Below are 19,053 nucleotides of genomic sequence, written 5' to 3'. Positions count from 1 at the left end.
GTGATCGTATTTGGAAATAAGGCATTTGGAGAGGTAATCAAATTAAGATTAGGTCAGCAGGGTGGCCCCTAATTCAATATGACTGAAGTGCTTACAAAAAGGGGAGAACACCATACTAAGACAGAGACACACAGGGAGAATGCCATGTGACAACAGAGGCAGAGACTGGTGTGATATAACTTTAAACCAAGGAACGCCAGTGACACATGAAGCTAAGAGGCACGGAACAGATTCTTCCCTAGAAGGTAGAGCATGGCCCTGTCAACATCTTGGTTTCAGACTTCCAACCTCCAAAACTGTGAAACAATAAATTTCCGTTGTTTTAAATCACTCAGTTTGCTGTATTTTGTTATAGCAGCCCTAGGAAACTAACACAATGACCAAAAATGCAAATGACTACACCAAGCTGTATAATTTCAAGTCTCCCTATTATCCAACTTGCACCAATTTGTTTTAATATATAGCTTTCATTGTGAACTAATCAGACTTCCTGTTGAGAATCTCCCCAATTTAATACCGCCTCTCTCTGCCCTCCATGTGTCCCTTCAATGTGCAAGGCAGCTCACATTACAGGTTCTAGATAATGTACTCAGATTTTCTTTTTGGTTTCTCCTACCTTCCTATGGGCTACCCTATTTCACATACAACAGCTTCTTTATATTTTTTTCTTCAAGGTACACTTCTTATTTTCACATATTATAGATTTTGGCATGTATTTTCCCATAGGACATCTGAATTAGTTATAAAGTGAAATTTTAAATACACATTCGATACACATTTAGACTTCAAGATAAAATGCTAACTTCTCTTTTATGGAACAATTCTCCATTTTTTCCCCCTTATTCTAAAAGAATGACCTTAACCCCACTTAGGTCTGGGTAAAAGAATTTTGCCATATTCTTTCCACCTTGCTGTGGTTTGTACACTAGCCTCTTTACTCAAATCTCAATAAATCTTCTAAAAGTAACATGGTTGTACTGGGAAGCTTAAAGTTTTAAGTGAATCTGAATGAAATTTCAGCATCAAGTTGTCCATTTTCCATTTACTGTTTGTTTACAGGTGCACTGTCACAAGAATTCCAATCAATGATTTCTTCACACAGAAACTCTACTTTAAATTACCATGGTTTATAAAGTAAGCTGTATAATGCAATTTTTATCTTAGTGAGCACAAGTCAATATACAAATAGTATATAGCATATACCTAAATGACACACTTTTCTATTTCTATGACTAGGTGATCATTAATTGATATGTACTCCTAAATGACTTTGTGATAAAATTCTAATAATTTCTGGATACTGAATTTACTCAGAAATATAGACTAGTATAATCTATACCCCCAAAAAACCATATTTAAGAAAAATACCTATCTTTAAATGGGTAGTAACCAAAAAATATTTTTAAAATGCTGAACCCTAACTAAAAAGATCAGAAAAACACAAACTCCAAGCAAATATAAGAGAGACATCTAATCGTTCTCCACTAGTACTAAAATACCATGCTCTTTTCCTGTGAAGAATTTTAAGTGAGTCATACTTTCCTTACTAAATCACTGTTTTACTTAACATATGGTAAAAAGAGTTAACTGTTCGGTAACTTGAAACTTTACACTCAATTAAACTGTACATTAGTATACACTACAGCTGGCAGAAAATAAAATAAGTATGATTACTATACACAATACTTAGAACACACAGCATCAAGTGACATTTATCTGATAAAAGTGTGGAAAGTTGCAAAAAGTTAGTTTTACCTCCTAAAACCTCAGATTCCCACTGTCTAAACCAACACCAGAATTAAACAACTTGAAATTATGCATGACACCTTTTCCTGGCACCCAGGCAGAGCTATCACTGCCCAGTTTTTGGTAAATGAACATATTTCTGTTCGTTACACATTGGCCTAATTACTCTATTGCATTAAAGTTCTAACTTTATAATTAACTTTTAAAATCATAAGGAAACCAATTCATGGTTAGGATAATAATTTTCAACCTGAAATGCTTTAAAAGGATATACCACAATAACTATAAAATAAGGAATTGAGAGAACTAGATTACAAATCTAGTCAACTTTTCCAAAGCTTGTGATGTTTTGTCATTTGACAATAATAATAAAGGGAGAGGGTAAGAGCTGGGCAAGAATAAATCCCCACCCTTAAATTTCGTTCATTTTTTTGCGTATACAATACATCCAAATTCAGAGCTGTAAAGCCAATTTGTCAGCACCTACGAATCCCATCACACTTGGTGGGGGAGGGAGGAGGGAAGGAAAAAACTCCTTTCCTCGTCCTCCACGCAGCTAGTGCCAAAACACACCTGCCTCACTAGAGGCAGGGAAATTTAAAAGAACAAATCGGCCACAGACAAACCTGCTGGTCCAAGAGAGCCCTGAGGAAGTCCCCCGGCACTTGCGGAAGGCGCCCGCTCGCTAGGCGCCGGGGCGGCGCGGCAGCCCGGCTGCTCTCCTGGAAGATGTCCACACCTGAGCGCCCGCAGGTCCGCAGGGAGAGGGCCCAGCGGGGCACGACCGCTAAGTGCTCAAGCCGCGCGGTCCGGAGCGCAGCCCGTGTCTCACCGTCGCGACCCGACGGCAGGCGACGCGCGAGGAGGCGAGGGGCACGAGAGGCTAAAAGGGAAGGACCCACGACCCAGAGAAGGCTACATGTCAACAAAATAGCGGCCCGGTGGGCAGGCGGCCCCAATGGCAGTTCGCAGAGATGCCGGGAGCAGGAAGTGCCCCGCGCCTCCCTCAGGAACCCGCACGTCCCCAGCCCCGGCGACGACTCCGAGACACCTGTTTGGCGGCGCCGGGGGTGGGGTTCCACCCTCCACGCTCCCCCACTCACACACTCACGCTCCGAGAGGGGGAGGGCGAGAGGAACCGAGACATTGGACCCACAGTCTGAGGGCGCCTCCGCCGGCGTACCTGACATCAGCCTCGGCTCCCTCTCGCCCCTCCGGGGGGGCAGAGAGGGGGACGACACGAGCCCGGCGACCCTCGCTCTTCTCGGCAGCCGCAGAAGTGGCTCGTGGCTGCTAGCCCGGGCCGCCCGCTGCCGCCCAGATCATTCCCCGGCAGCGGTTGCTGCTGCGGCGGCGGCAGCAGCCGAGGCGGGCCCAGCGCGCGCTCCCGCCCGTTCGCTCCGCCCCTCCCCGCAGCGCGTCCAGGCCGCGGCCCGCGGACAGCGCAGCCGCCACCCAGGGCTCTCCTAGCGCTGACGTCGCCGCCGCCGCACCAGCCCCAGGGAAGGGAGGAGCGAGAGGGGGCAGGGTGGGGCGGGGCTACGACGACGTGTGGGCGCGGGGATTGGCAGTCGAGAGCACGCCCCGCCCTTGTGCGAAGGGGTCTGGGAAGTCGGGTCTTCTCTGAGCGATAGTCGCAGCTCTCTTGCGGCTCCTCGCTGGCGGCCTCCGGCTTCCTGATCTTGCTCTAGGGTTTTGCGTTAGCTTGCGGACCTTGAGAGGAGTTAAAAGCAGTGAGACATCAGGGACCGAGACTGCGGATACCTGAGAGACCTTTGTCTGAGGGACAGGCTCTTACCCTGCAGGAGTCTTATGGCCTCTAGCCTGCTTTTAAACAGTTCTTTTTACCCCTGTTATGCCCCCCTCCCGACTCTCTTTACTCAGTATCTCTCTGGCCTTAATGAAAGGAAATACGGCAAGATAGGTACGCGAACTGTTGTTGCATAACCAGGTATGTGAACCCGCAGGAGCTGAAAACCCAATTAGTGATACCACAAAGCCTCCTAAAGGCACACGTGGTCTTTGGTTCTGTCATTACTTCACTGCTGTCAGGCAATGGCCAGAAGAGTTTCCTCGGGTCCTTGCAAAACCTCACCCCCCCCTCCCCGCTTTAGTTGGCAAAGGGACTTTGTATCAGAAAACTGTTTTTGGATTAGAGCGAGGAGTCCTGGAGCGATTGAGGCAACCCCACAGCAGTCAGGAGGTGGGGTAAGGTCTTGACTTTATTGGTGTTAACAGTCCTTTACAAGGCCTAGCCTGAGGGTGAGAAAGCTACCCTGCTTCCTTTAAATGCCCTCCTCAGCAGTTCTTTAGTGCCTTGGCCTCTGGGCTGGAATCTTGGTTTCCTCCACCTATCAGCTGTGTAACCTTGGCAAGTTACTTAACATGTCCGGGAGAAATAATAACGTTAGTAAGGTATTGTTGTTGTCCACCCCCCTTTAATTTGTTTACATTCAGCTTTAGTGTAGTTTAGCAGTATATGCAATTAATAAATCCGAAAGAATCTTCCAAAAGAGTTTTAAAACATCTAGATTCTTATCCAAACCTCTCATTTTTTCAGATGAGAAAGCTGAGGTCAGAAAGATAAACTGAGAAACCCGTTCTGGAAGAGAAGTGCAAGTATCTGATGTCCAGGTTAGTGCTGTTTCCTGGGCCCATACCTCCAGACTTCTCTCTTGGATCCTTACCTCCGTCATTTTCTTTCTTTCCCAGCCTCACCCCCTTTCCTTCCACAGCCACTGTGAAACAGGGAAAAGAGACCTTCAGAGGTCAAAGTGTTCCAACTAGAAAGCAAAATGAAACAAAATACCTCAGGATTCTTATTTTAATTTTATTAATATTTATAATGAACAAGGAATAATATTTTTCCAATGAGCAAAGATAAGAAATCCTTCCAAGGATAAGCTCAGATACAGCATGTCTAAGATAATTTTCTTAGTGGCAAGAAGGTATGTTGATATGAACAACACCAGATCAAATCAGCCCCTCCTACCCTTCTGGGTATTTTTGAAAATAGCTGTTATTTTCATGAAAACAATACATACTTATTCAAATAAAAAAAAATTTTCCAAATCCCATAATTCAGAGGTAACCATTTTTAAAAGTTCATGTTATACTCCTCCAGACACCTCTAAGAATAAAAAATACATAAAGATATATAAATACAATGTATGATAAACTGGATTTCATTATGTACACAGTTCTTTTCTCACTGAACAATATATCATGAATAACAGCATTTTAAAAGTTGCATAATGTCCATTAAGTGGATGTACTATCATTTATCTAACCAGTATTCTATAGATTCATTTCTGTTTTTTTTCCAAATGTTTACTATTTTAAACAACTCTGTGATGAGCTTCTTAATGCATGTACCTTTGCACAACTGTGCAGCTGTCACCTTGAATAAATTCCTGGAAATGACATTCATGTCAGCCAATTTTTCTTCATCATCAACTAGAAAAAAGAAAGTGTGATTACTTTGAATATAATTTATATGTGAGACTCAAAATGACCAGATTTTCCCATTTGAAACACAGATAAACCGTTTGGACAGTATGTTTGTCTGTCTGGTGTGGCGTTTCAGTAATGTATGTCAAAGCTCCTTGGAGCAGAATAATATGTGTCAAGGCTCCTTGGAGCAGCGTGATAGACACTGATAGTTGATTAAACCCTTTCTTTCTTACTAGCAGAACTCTAATTTTTTTCAGGGTGACAGTGTGTCCAGTTAAAAATATTTACTTCCTCAGTCTCTAATAAGCCATGGTTTAGCCATGTGACCTGTCAGCAAAATGAAAGTAGATGTTGCTAGGAGAGGCTCAAAGTTTTATGGAAGAAATTTCCTGTTAGCCATTGGACCTATACCTGTCCTTTATCTTACCTGGAACAGTGACATGATGCTAGAGGTGGAGCAGCCTTATTTCAACCGCAAGAACAAGATAATAGCATAGGAAGCCAGAGGGGCCTGGGTTCATGATTGCTTTGGAGGGTAAGCTTACCCAGCTCTGGACTGCCCACTTCTGGATTTGTTGTTACGTGAGGGAAAATTCCTCCTCTTTAAGGTCTTGTTGTTTGGGTTTTCCGTTATAAGCACTGAATCAAAGTCCTAATTGACATAACAAGATAGGAAAAGTCATTATTTATTTAGCACTACATGTAGAATTTTTTAATAGACAGGGTAAGATGAAAATGGGGGCAGAAAATGGAAACAAGCAACGGCAAAAAAACACTCTCTAATAAGCTTAGTTTTCCTTTAAATACCCAAATATTACGATTAGATTAACAAATCTTTTTGTAATAATTAGATTAAATTCTATAAATTAAATTATATTTACTGGTTTAGTAGTTTTCAAATATGTTCACAGGTTCTTTCATACTTCTTTCAAAAGTGAAGCTTAATTCCCCTCACCTAATGTTTGTACTGTACTTAGTGACTTGTTCTCATGAAGAGAATATAGAAATGCTGTAGTGTGACTTCTTAGAGGAGACTATAAAACATATGCCAGCTTTCTTCTTGCTCTCTCTTTGGGATTGCTCGCTGGGGAAAGGTAGTTATGTCATAAGGACACTCAGCAACTTATAGAGTGACCCATGTTATGAATAATTAAGGTTTCAGCCAGTTAGGAACTAAGGACTCCTGGAAACAGCCATGTGAGTGAATTTGGAAGCAGATCCTCCAGCCCTAGTCAAGCCTTCAGATGACTGCATCCCTTGTCAGTATCTTTATTGTACCCAAAGAGAGTTTGTGAGCCAGAACCACTCAACTAAGCCACTCCCAAATTCCAGGCCCTCAGAAACTGTACAATAATAAATGTTTGTTGTTTCAAGCCACTAAGTTTTGGGATAATTTGTTGTGCAGCAAAGGTAATGACTATAGCTGGGTCTAACAGAGCCTACCTAGAACAATGCCTGACACATTTGTAGGTATTATTTGTTGCTTGAATGAGTAAACAGTTGAATCAATATATCTTTTTCACTTAAAGGGTAACATACAATGCTGGTATTATTTTTGATCCCTGACACCTGTGTTACGTAAGGTTTTTCTGACATGATCATAGGGAGATCAATTGTGAATCTTACTGAGATCTGAACATTGACAATCCTGGAAGAAACATATAGTGAACAAAGCAATGGAACCCTTGAGACATGAATACTGCTCCCAGTTTTATCAGTGATTAGCTGAGTAACAAGTCACCTAAGCCTTCTAAATCTCAATTTCACTATACATAAAGTGGGGGAAATAATCCTGACTGACCTCAAAAGGTAGTCGATGTGATTATATGTGACAGTATCATTCTTTTAATTACATTAGGTTTGTAATGTCTATCCTACTTTTTTTTTTTAATTAGTTAATTTATTTTTGGTTGTGTTGGGTCTTCATTGCTGCGTGCGGGATTTCTCTAGTTGTGATGAGCGGGGGCTACTCTTCCTTGCAGTGCGTGGGCTTCTCATTGCAATGGCTTCTCTTGTTGCGGAGCACGGGCTCTAGGGACGTGGGCTTCAGTAGTTGTGGCATGTGGGCTCAGTAGTTGTGGCTTGCGGGCTCTAGAACGCAGGCTCAGTAGTTGTGGTGCATGGGCTTAGTTGCTCCACGGCATGTGGGATCTTCCCAGACCAGGGCTCGAACCTGTGTCCCCTGCATTGGCAGGTGGATTCTTAACCACTGTGCCACCAGGGAAGCCCTGTCCTTTTTTATTTTTAAGCAATTGAGTATTAAATATTTTAGGTGTGTATAACATTGATTTTTCTTTCAAGAAGTGATAACTAATAACTGATTTTACTGTGTACCTTTGTAAAATATTAGCATCATTCACAGTAAGCAGTTAGGATTTAAGAGTATGGAAGGATGGTAAGTTATTATATGTCAGAGCTCATTTTATTAGTCTGTTGAAATATGATTGTACTTTAAAAAGAATACATAATTATGACTGGCTCCTTTCTCTTTTCAGGACTTAATTTGTAATTATGGTTGGGTGTGTGCCCCTCTTTATGGATGGTTGGGTGTGTGCCCCTCTTTATGGTAACAGTGGTAGTTAAACATACTTAGTAATAAACATACATTTAACCAATAATTTGGTCTGAATGTAAGCATTTATTCTAGAGCAAAATTACACCCAAGAGCAAGAAAATAAATGGTAGAATACATGTCTTTCTCTTTCAGAGAGGAAGACTTGGGCACGAAAGGGAAGGCTTTATATAAAGGAACATCAGAGGTAAAGAATATGCAATTAGAGACAATGCACAATTTGGCAGTGTGACTAACTCCAGAGGTAAACATATGAGGATGAGTAAGACAGAGCTTCAGTGTAAGATTCAAGTCTTGATAATGTAGCGGATGAATTATCGAAACTTCTAGTTTTGTTGTATTTCCTTTCTTGTTTTCTGCTATTCAGGTGTGACTCTAAATCAGTTGAAACTACTGACTCCTCTAGATATCAGATTATTTGTGGTTTTAGTTGACCCTGGCTACCTCCCACCGTTATTCACTTGAATAGGAAGAAGAAACTTAGAAAAAAAGAGACAGAGCTTTCTTTTCTGGAGATAGTGTGCTTTTCAACGGAGCTTCTCATCTCATATTCAAAATTCCTGCCAGGTTACAGTATTTTCATTCTGTGGAACCTAAGAGAGCATTTTCCAGACAGTTTTTATTCCTTGCACATCTTCACAAAATCAACCAAGATTTTGAGACAGTTGGAAAGGCTAGTGTTACTTTCTGGATTGACTGACACATGAAGGGGATAAAGGTGGAGAACGGAGCAGAGGGGGAGATAAAGAAAAAAGGAAAGTCTGGGAAATACTTTTAATCTCAAGGGAAGAAGACTCAGCATGACTCACAACATGTTAGCTTGAAAGCAGAGACTGCCTTGTGAGCACTGAGGAACCGGAGAAATACTCAACTTAGAAGGTTGGGCTCCCTGGGGTTACCCTGTGTTCCTCTAGTTTCCTGGAATAAGACTCAGAATATTCCTTAATTATATTCCCTGGTGGCTCAACAAAAGCAGAAAACATTTGTTGTAAATGGAGTAGGTGATGCTTTAAAATCCGTAAACAGTAAATTATTTATAAATGTGTTTGTTACCTCTGTGATTGTAAAGAGCTGACTTACAAGTTTTAGCTGCATAACGTGGCACGATTGTTTTCTTCTTTCTTTTAAGTTGTATTTAAATGTTTTTAAATCTAAGAATGGATTGGGGTAGATATTTTGTTGGGTTTCTGTCCATCATCCATTGAGAAGCACCCTCTTCCTCTTCCTTTTTCCTCCAGTTCCCATCTAGAGATTTGGTCCTTACAGCCATGTGTATATGCTAGGACCCTTCTCCCTTCTTGATTGGATAGAGTTTGATCCTTGAAGGAATCTGAATCAATCAGATTCTCTCCTCCGAGAATTTAGAATTGGAAGAGAGGTCTTAGTTTCTCTCTATTGAACACTGAAACTGTAACCCAAACAGGGGCTTGTAACCCAAACATGTGAACCCAAGATAAGGGGAACCCATTGTACAGGGAGAGAGAAAAATGAAGCAGACTATCTGAGAAGAGAAACGACCTGAGCTTTGGTGATCTCACAGAAACAGAGAAAGAAAGGGGAGAGTGTCATCATTTTTTAGCTTCTCACAGACTTTTCATGACACTCGTCCCGCAAATGGCCCGACTGCTCTTGAGTTCCATGAATCCCTCCACTGTATTCTTATATTAAGTTACACTTTTTATTGTTAAGTTAGTTTGAGTGGATAATTTTTGCATTCTTTAGAGTACATTTCATCACTTCATTTAAGAGCGATCTAAATAGTTTTTTTCATTTATAAGAAGTAAAAAGCATTTTGAAAGCTTTGGTCTGAGGAGTAACATAAAACTTATGAAAAACGCAAACGCTTCAGTCTTTTGAATAAAAAGAGCAAAATGGCAGAGTAGGAAGCTTCCCACTCTTGTTCTCCCACAGAAACATGGAAAAACAAGCAGAAACAGTCAGAATCAATTTTTGAGAACTCTGGAAAACAGTTGAAAGTTTACAGCAACCAAATGAGCGCTGAATCAAGGCACTTCAAAATAGTAGGAAGGGCTGCTCTCGCCTTTTGAGATCGACCGCACTCTGTAGAGTTTGTTTCTCCCAGGGCCTCTCGCCTTCTGAGATGACCCACACTCTGTCTGTGGCATGTGTATCTCCCTAAAGAAATCTGGTTTCCTGCCTGTTCTCAGTGCAGAGCCTTCTTGCCTGCCTGCTTATATCCTTCACAAGTGTCCTATATTAATAAATCTACTTCTTACTTATCCCTTTGCCTCTCGCTGAATTCCTCCTGTGCTGAGACTTAAAGAACCCGAGTTGCATTGAGTCCTGAGACCAGGTGTGTGGTTTCAGCTGGGAGATTGTGGGTTCAAGTCCAATCTGGAGTGCAACTGGGTTCGAGTCCCATCTGAGGTGTGATTGGGTTCAGAGTCCCAATCTGAGGTGTGCGATTTCATCTTTGGAAGGCCACATAAGAAATTGGTAAGAGTGGCTGCCTCCAGAGAGGTGACCAGTTCCCCAACCAGGGATTGAACCTGTGCCCTCGGCAGTGACAGCACAGAGTCCTAACCACTGGACCTCCAGGGAATTCCCTAAAACTTTATAATTTGGTTTATTAATAAGTAATAGAAAAAAACTTTGATATCTGTAACGTACATTATGTGGCAAAGTTTATCAGCCCAGCTATTTCCCAATCAAATTGATTTTCTGCTATCTTTATTTTATGAAGCATTCTGCCCATTAAATTCAAAATAGCTGTGAAAAAAAAAAGTAGGAAGATTTTGTAGTGATTTACTTGCCCTTCCACTACCTCTACCCCTGCATGGGGACAGTCTTATAAAATGTCAGTAGTCTTAAAGTGGCAACAGTCTTAAAGCAGCAGTGGTCATAAAGCTGTTGCAGTCATAAAAAGGCAGCTATCTTAGAACGGCAACAGCCCATGTTTCCACTGTGGGACTGTTTCCGTTCTGGAGGGAGCAAAGCTGACCCTGCTCACACATTGTTGTAAAATCTGTTCTAATCTGTTGGGGGGTGCTGTGTACTGAATTGTGTTCCCCAAAATTCGTATGTTGAAGCACTAATCCTCACTGTGACTGTGGGGCCTGTGAGGAGGTGATAAAGGTTAAATGAGGCAATAAGGGTGAGACTCTCGTTCAATAGATTTAGTGCCCTGTAAGAAGAAGAGACACCAGAACTCGCTCTCTCTATTTCTCTCCATCATGTGAGGACACAGTGAGAAGGCAAACTAAATTGGCAGGTACCTTGATTTTTGAATTTCTAGCCTCCAGAACTGTGAGAGAGAATTTCTGTTATCTAAGCTATCCAGGCTGTGGTATTTTGTTACAGCGCCCAAGCAGACTAGTATGGGGACAACCTAAAGGACGGATGCTAGGTGTTCCACTCTGTCTCCCCTAATTCAGAACTCAGGAGAAAGAGCTTGAAAATACTTCAAGCCAAATTAACAATCCTCAGACACTTGGGGCAGAGATTATGGTTGAAACATACAGTAGACTGTCTAAGGCAAAAACTGGGGAGAGTTTCTTTGGGAAATTAGGACATTTAAAAGCAGCTATGTGTATGCGGGGATTTAGAAAGCCGTGTACATACCCAGGGTAAGACACATGCTCAGAAAACACCTGAGAAGACCCTAAGCTTTTCCTTATGCTGATCTCTTGGCACAGTGCAAGCCTGGCAAGTTGAAGATCAGAGCCAATTTGCCAAGACTTGTAGGTTCCTAGGTTTCAAAGAAATTTCTATCAAAACACCAGCTGAACACAAGCTAAGGAACAGAGACTAATGACCACATTGACAAAGAATGCAGTCTTTGCAGTAGTAGTTTGGGAACAACATTGAACAAACTGACTGCTACAGCCTTCAACAACCAAAAAGTAGCAAGCCCTGTGAGAGGGAGAGAATCTGACTTCCAGGTACCATGCTACAATAGAAACTAAATAGTTTTCATCAAAAAAATCACAAGGCATACAAAGAAACAAGAAAGTATGGCTCTTTCCAAGGAATGAAATAAATTGGTAGAAACCATCTCTGAGGAAGTCCAGACATTGGAATTACTAGACAGAGATTTTAAAACAACTGTGTTAAATATGCTCAAAGAACTAATGGAAAACATGGACAAAGAACTAAATGAAATGAGGAAAAGGATGTATGAACAAAATTAGAATATCAATAAAGAGAATTATAAAAAGGAACTAAAGAGAAATTCTGGAGCTGAAGACTACAATAGCCACAACTTGGACAAACTTGGCTTTACAACAAACCAGCTTTTTATGCAGAAGACTCCCATTGGGTGATGACATTCCTTAACTCAGGTCATAAAATTTGTCATGGTTTAGTGTGATTTAGTGGAAATATCTTGGACTTTGAAGTAAGGTTGATGTGTTTGAATTATAGCTATAAATAAAAATAACAATGACTAAGATTACTAACTAAAGTAGAGAAAGCTCTAAGAAGGAAGAACTCAGAGTCTAGGACTTGTCACATAATGTGTGCTACTTACTTGCTATTATATTAGGCACTGTACTAAACAGTTAACTAACTGATTTATTTTAATCTTCATACCAACTCTCTGAAGTAGGTGTTATCAACCTTATTAACTGATAAAGAAACTAATCTTAGAGATTAAGCACTTGTAAGTAGTAATAACAAGGATTCCAACCCAGTTTTTAAAAACTGCTTTATTGAGGAATAAGTGACATGAAATAACTATATATACGTAAGGTGTGTGTATAATATGGTATGTTGACAGATGTATACACCCACGAAACCATCACCACAGTCGAGATAGTGAACATATCTATTGCCCCCAAAAGTTTTCTCCTGTCACTCCCCACCCCATCCCATCTCCAAGCAACCACTATTCTACTTTCTGTTACTATGGATTAGTTTGCATTTTCTAGAGTTACATAAACGGAGTCGTACAATGTGTGCTCTTTTTTATCTGGCTTTTTTCACTCAGCATAATTACTTTGAAATGAAGCCATATTGCATATATCAATAGTTCATTTCTTTTTATTGCTGAGTAGTATTCCATTATAAGAATATACCACAATTTGTGTATCCATTCACTTGCTGATGGACCTTTAACCCAATCTGACCGTAAACGATGCAGCACTCTCTCTTCGGCTCCCTCACTTACCATGTGGTCTTGGGAAACCTAATTATTCTCTCTGCTGCTCAGTTTTTCTCACTGTAAAATGGCAATAATGTGTTTTTTTTGCCACAGGATTGCTATGAGTAAATCAAATAATATGTGAAAGCACTTAGTACTGTGCCTGGCACACAGTAGGTGCTTATAAATATCATTCATTTTTCCCCAAGAAAGAAAAATCTCCAGGAAGGGAATAAGGAAAAAAATATAGCAGTACATGCCTATCTGGCTCTTTCTTCCGGTATTTTCACCTAATTCTTGAAGATTTCTCACTTTAATTTCCCCTGCTTGCATTTCATCTGTACCCCATGAATATGATGTTCCCCTTTTCTCTCTGACCCAAATACGGACACAGACTCTTTCTTTTCCCCAAAACATGACTGAAATAGTGATATTTTCACAAAAATTAAGGGATATATTAAAGGGGTCTAATTACATAAAACTAAGCAGCGTAAAAATAGTCAAGTTTCCTAGATGCCTGCTCCCATCCCAAGTAATCCCAGCAAAATAAGTCAGAAAGCTTTTTGTTTTAAATTTTTATTTTGACATAATTTCAGACTTTACAGAAAAGTTGCAAAAATAGTACAAGGAAACTTCATACAACTTTTTCCTTGATTATTGTTTTAAAATTTTAACAACTCGAAATATTTTCTTATTCTTCTGCCTCCAAAATTTAGGCTAAGAGTGGCTTGACAGAAAATACTCAATTAACTCAATATGGTAATAAATATAACAACAATAACAATTCCAAAAATTGCTTACTGAACCTGATAAGTGCCAATCTACTCAGTGTTGAACTTGGACTATCACCTACTCCTAACCGTATAGGACAGTTACTATTATTACATTCATCTAATAGATGAAGATATTGACACATAGAGAGTTTTAGAATCTTGCCCAAGGTCACACAGATAGAAATCTTGTCCTGCTGAATGCAAATGAAACCAACAAGATTCCTGACGCATGTTTTTAATGCTAATCTTTTAAATGAAGTATCTACAAGCTACAGCCTTTTGGCTAAATCCAGCCTGTAAAAGAGCTTTATTTAGTCCCAGATCTGCTTGGGCAAGGATCACCATCCTCTTATACAGATGAGTGGGCACAACCGGATCTTCACTCCTTCCTAACCTGGCTTCAGTCTTTCAGTTATCTGGTCATCTTCTCTCACTGACTACTGTGATTTCTTGTCCTGCTCACAGAAAAACACCAGCCTGACTCTAAGTTCCAACTTCCCAAACACCATTTGGTCCTTCTAGTGAGGGTCTCAGGTCTATAGGAAATACCTAAGTGCCCAATAAAGTTGACAGGCAAGGTTAATCTTCACCAAGTGGGGGCATTTCTGGGGCATTTTATGATGACTCACTCCAGACATATTAAATGATAAAAACAATACTGTGCATGTGATCAAAGGGAGCAAACCTGAGGTGGATGTAGTGATGCATTGCTCTGATCTCCCTTCAGGACTAAAAGAATTATTCCCCTAGCTATCGGGAGTGCTGCCAACAGACAACCCTCAGCTGCCAACCCTCTCAGGGAATTGCCTCAGGTGCAGCTACCTGCCTCAACTCAAGACCACACCTTCTTTCAGGGCACCCACAACCAGTGACTAATTAGCACAGGGGTATAAAAACCAGCCTCCCAACCTCAACCTGTAATATTCTCTAGGGCCGTTCCACCATCAGAGTTCCCCATGGGGTTGACTAAAGCCTTTGTTAAGACTACATCATAGTTCAGTTTCTCCTTCCGTCCAGTCTTGCTTCTTTCTCTTCCCTTTCGCAGTCATTGATCTCAAAAGTACTCCCTAATAAGCTGTATGTATTCTGATCTCTGTTTCAGAATTTGTTCTCTGGGGAACCCAGCCTATGACAAAACCTAAAGCAAGGACATGTCCAAAAATGTGTAGTATCTACAGGGATTGTATCAGAGAAACCAGTCCCTGAGAACAATGTTAGCAGATGACAGAGGGAAAGCAGAATTCTTTCCTTCTGTTTGGGCAGAACTGCCTCTATATACAAACACAGCACTAATCAGAAGAAGCAATTAGTATTGAAAGAAAAATAATGAGCCATAATATATAAACAATTTAAATAGAGTTTAAGCAACTGTGAGAGCATTATCAGTCAAGATCTCATTCCTTATTCCCATGTACATTAGACTTTGGTCAAGGGGGAAAAGACAGGGGTAGGGGTTAAGGATGGAAAGTGGAGGCTGGTAAGTAGGAAGATAACACTTTATAGTTGAAACCTGAAAGATCTAGATGGAAATTGAAGATGGTATACAAAAACAGAATAGAAAGAAACTTCTAGAGTTCAGAAGAACCAGAACTCTAGTTCTGTGAGGAGACCAGAATTTGTACTCTGTATAAAATGTGGAGAGGTTCTAGGGGCAAGAAGCATGCCCATGTGGGGCAGGAAAGAGTTGAAGGATAGAATAAAGATGAGGAAAGTTAACTAGTTTTGCTTCTCATGTGCAAATGGCCATTTATTGTGTGGTTGGTTTTTATCTTTGAAGTACAGACACATCCCGCAATTTATTAACATGAGTGAGTACAAAGCTCCCTAGAGTATGAGAAAGGAAATGAGAAAAGAGACTGTGCTCCAGCTTACCAAGCTCCCAGCTGACTGAAAGGCCTCTTCCCTTTTCTGCCATTATATGTTAAGTATGTTTATATGAACTGTTGTGATACTGTTTTAACATTGTTTCTTTAGGAAAATGCATCCATACTTCAAGTTGGATCACCTTAAAATGAGTGTTTGAAATGCACCTCACACAGAGATAGGGGACTTCTGGTTTACTAACATTAGTGGTCTAGATGTTGCAGATAAATAAAATTCAGGTGGTAAAACAGTGACTTGCCAAAGGCATCATGATCAAATTAAGCTAAGATTAAAAGTTCATGCACCTTCATTCAGTCTGTAAAACTTCTTTTTCTCTAAGGAGCATTTGTCTTGAAGAGATTATTGGGGAGGGGGACTAGAGGGGAAGGAACAAACTACCATAGTCCAATGAACAGACCACTTTCTTTTCTTTCTCTCTCCCTCTTCTCCTTTGCATTTCTATTTCTCTTCCAATCTATTTCTTTCCTCCTCCGTCTCTTCCTCTTCCTCTGTTTGGTTGGGGGGGGGGCGGGTGGGGATTTTGTTTTTCTCCTCTCCTTTTTCTTTGTTTTCTGGTCTTTCACTGATCTCAGTATTTGGCCTGGCTCTTTTGATTTTCTAGTCCTTATTTTTATACGTGCCAATCCTAGTAGAGAAAGGAATGTCACTATTACTATCATTTTTTAAAAAAACATTTACGTTCTTAACTCTTTCTGGCTCTGTGCTAAGCATTATAAAAAAGGAAATTGTGTAGACAGTGTGTGACTTCCAAAAGTATATAATCTATTTTGAATTCCAGCTGTGATTTTATAATACCCTCACGATTCTTGACTTCTGTTTGTTTGTTTCTCAGTCCCATTAAAAATCTGGTGATAGCAATGAATTGCCTCCCTCCAAAAATGCACAAGTCACAAATATACCCAATTTGCATGCAATTTCAGAAGGTGCAAAAACTCCCTGAACCCCTTAGGAGTTTATGACCTCATATCAAGATCCCTACTGTTGTCTCAATACATTTACAAATATCACACAATTTGAGATAGGAGTGGTATCTTAAAACATAATCCATTTTAATTCATTTCATTAAGAAAATCAATAGGCTGTATATAACAGCCATTTTTTTGTGGTTGCAGAGGTAAAAGGGGAAGAAATGTTTTCAAATTACAAGTATATTATAACATTATCCAAAAGGAAGAAACATTTATTGAGTACTGCCTACTATATACATACCAATTTCCTACATGATACAGCTGTTGTAAAAATTATATGTCTATGTATATTACATGTCTACAAATATACAACTATGTACATATGTATTATATATGTATACAACATATGTGCTTATATAATATATAAAGCATATATATGTTAAATTTTCACAACAGCTGTATCATGTAAGACTCATCAGATAGGGAAATTGAGCTCAGTGAGATCAAATAGCTAATTCAGGTCATCTGCTAGTGAACAATAGCTGAGGATTCTAACCCACATCTAACTCCAGTGCCCCCTTGGAGGATGATTTCTTATTTATCTTTTCTGCTTAACACAAAACTTAGCACATAGGAGGTATTCATGGAAACTTGAATGTTGATTGAATTAAACTGAACAGGGTCAAGTACAGAACCCTGTAGTAGATTCCTGGAGACTAGAGACCACTCTCCCCACTGCCACCCCCCATTTAATTTCATTTCTTTAGAGAAAAGGAACGGGACATTCTAATAAGTTCTGAAGAGTAGAGGGAGTCTACAAAATCGCAGAGAAATGTAGTAATTTTCCTCTGTTCATCAGAGAAATATGTTTCCAGCAGTGTGAGGGTAACAGGCTTGAATATGCCAGTTTTCATTTGGAAGGAGTGTACTGCAAAGTTAATGCAATATTAAGTTGAGGAAACCATTTTCAATTTAGTGAGTCCTTTGAATATTAAAGGAAGCATCCTAACTGAGGCTCCTGAAATATAAAGAACAATTTGAAACATGCCTAGGAGGAAAATACAGCAATTTTAGCATAAGGAAATTCTCAAATGAAGTCTAATTTTAAAGGAAAAAGAATCTCATTGATTGAAGAAATTGTTCAGAACATATATGTACATACTCTGAGGCTAGCTAATGAAGGAAACCGTAATTTGAAGAGAGTTGGTGAGGAAAATGAAAGTAATATCAGAATGTGGGCACCTCTTAGATAGAGACTGATTATACTTTAAAAGAATGTTTAGGAAAGCTAATAAACACTCAACTAAGTTGAACAGAAAATACATCAGAAGTAACTATAATCTTAGAAGCCAGTCAAGACAACAGAGTAATGGAGAATCAGTGGCTGTTTCCTTGATTTAAAAATAAGCCCATCCGTGGGACTTCCCTGGTGGCGCATTGGTTAAGAATCTGCCTGCCAGTGCAGAGGACATGGGAAGATCTTTCTGGTCCGGAAAGATCCCACATGCTGTGGAGCAACTAAGCCTGTGTGCCACAATTACTGAGCCTATGTGCCACAACTACTGAAGCCTGTGCACCCTAGAGCCCACATGCCGCAACTACTGAGCCCGCTTGCTGCAACAACTGAAGCCCACATGCCTAGAGCCCATGCTCTGCAACAAGAGAAGCCACCGCAATGAGAAACCCATGCACTGCAACGAAGAGTAGCCCCCGCTCGCCACAACTAGAGAAAACCTGCGTGCAGCAACAAAGACCCAACAGAGCCCAAAATAAAATAAATCAATAAAATAAAAATAAAAATAAGTAAGCCCATCTTGACTTCAGGTCAGGGCAATATCATGATGTATAGTTTCTGAATTTTTCCAATCTTTTCCTAAAAACATAGTAAATAACTAGAATAGCAAAAGAAAAATTCTACTCACAACATCCTCCAGAAGACCAACCAAAACACCCCCATGAACCTCAGAACACCAGTGGGTGCTGCCTTACCCAAACCACAGATGATGTAGGACCCATACAGGACATGCCTAGGTTTAGCAGCTATGCAGAGCTAGTGGAGGAGAAAGAAGAAGTTTTAATGGTTCTATGAACATTGCAGTACAACAACTGCCAACGAATCCTAAAAGAGAGAAAGTCCCTCCTTGAATGGGATTTTCAGCAAGTGAATATTGTGAGAATAACAGTGAAAAGGAGAAGGTTCCAGACTCCGGTTATGGGTGAATGGAATAAAAGTTATACAGCTACACACTAAGGGACTATGGAGAGATCAGAAGATACTGCAGTGACTTAAGTGCTCAAAGAACTGAGAAATATCTAATAAAAACTCCTTTCCTAAGGAAAATGCTACTGTGAAAAGAATTCAGATTGATCAGGACAGGAACTCTGAGGGCAAAGAGAGAAAAGGATCAAACTCTTTGGGGAGAGGTAGGACTCCAGAGAAGGCAGAGCTCAGAAAATGGGTATAACTACACAGAGTGGTTGTTTAAATATATATTTGTGTATCTGTCTGTCTGTCTGTCTATCATCTATCTTTGTGATAACAATAGAGGAGAGAGCTCCTAAGCAGTAAAGATAAGAAAGGTACCATGGTGCCTCTCAATCCCCTACAAGGCAACC

General features: G+C 40.3%; 1 protein-coding gene across 1 annotated transcript in view; it reads right to left on the bottom strand.

Annotated features, from left to right (window-relative positions):
• Nucleotides 1–3,062, bottom strand: part of C1GALT1 (core 1 synthase, glycoprotein-N-acetylgalactosamine 3-beta-galactosyltransferase 1) — a 32,509-nt gene extending 29,447 nt beyond the window's left edge. The window contains exon 1 of the mRNA XM_082661756.1: nt 2,930–3,062. Within this exon, the coding sequence (XP_082517882.1) occupies nt 2,930–2,936 (7 nt within the window). The 5' untranslated portion in view covers nt 2,937–3,062. The remainder of the gene's footprint in view (nt 1–2,929) is intronic.
• Nucleotides 3,063–19,053: the final 15,991 nt, after the last annotated feature.

The sequence above is a fragment of the Grampus griseus genome (genome assembly GCF_964374135.1).
Source record: "Grampus griseus genome assembly, chromosome: 9".
Classification (NCBI taxonomy): domain Eukaryota; kingdom Metazoa; phylum Chordata; class Mammalia; order Artiodactyla; family Delphinidae; genus Grampus; species Grampus griseus.
This window is presented reverse-complemented; position numbering and strand designations above follow the sequence as displayed.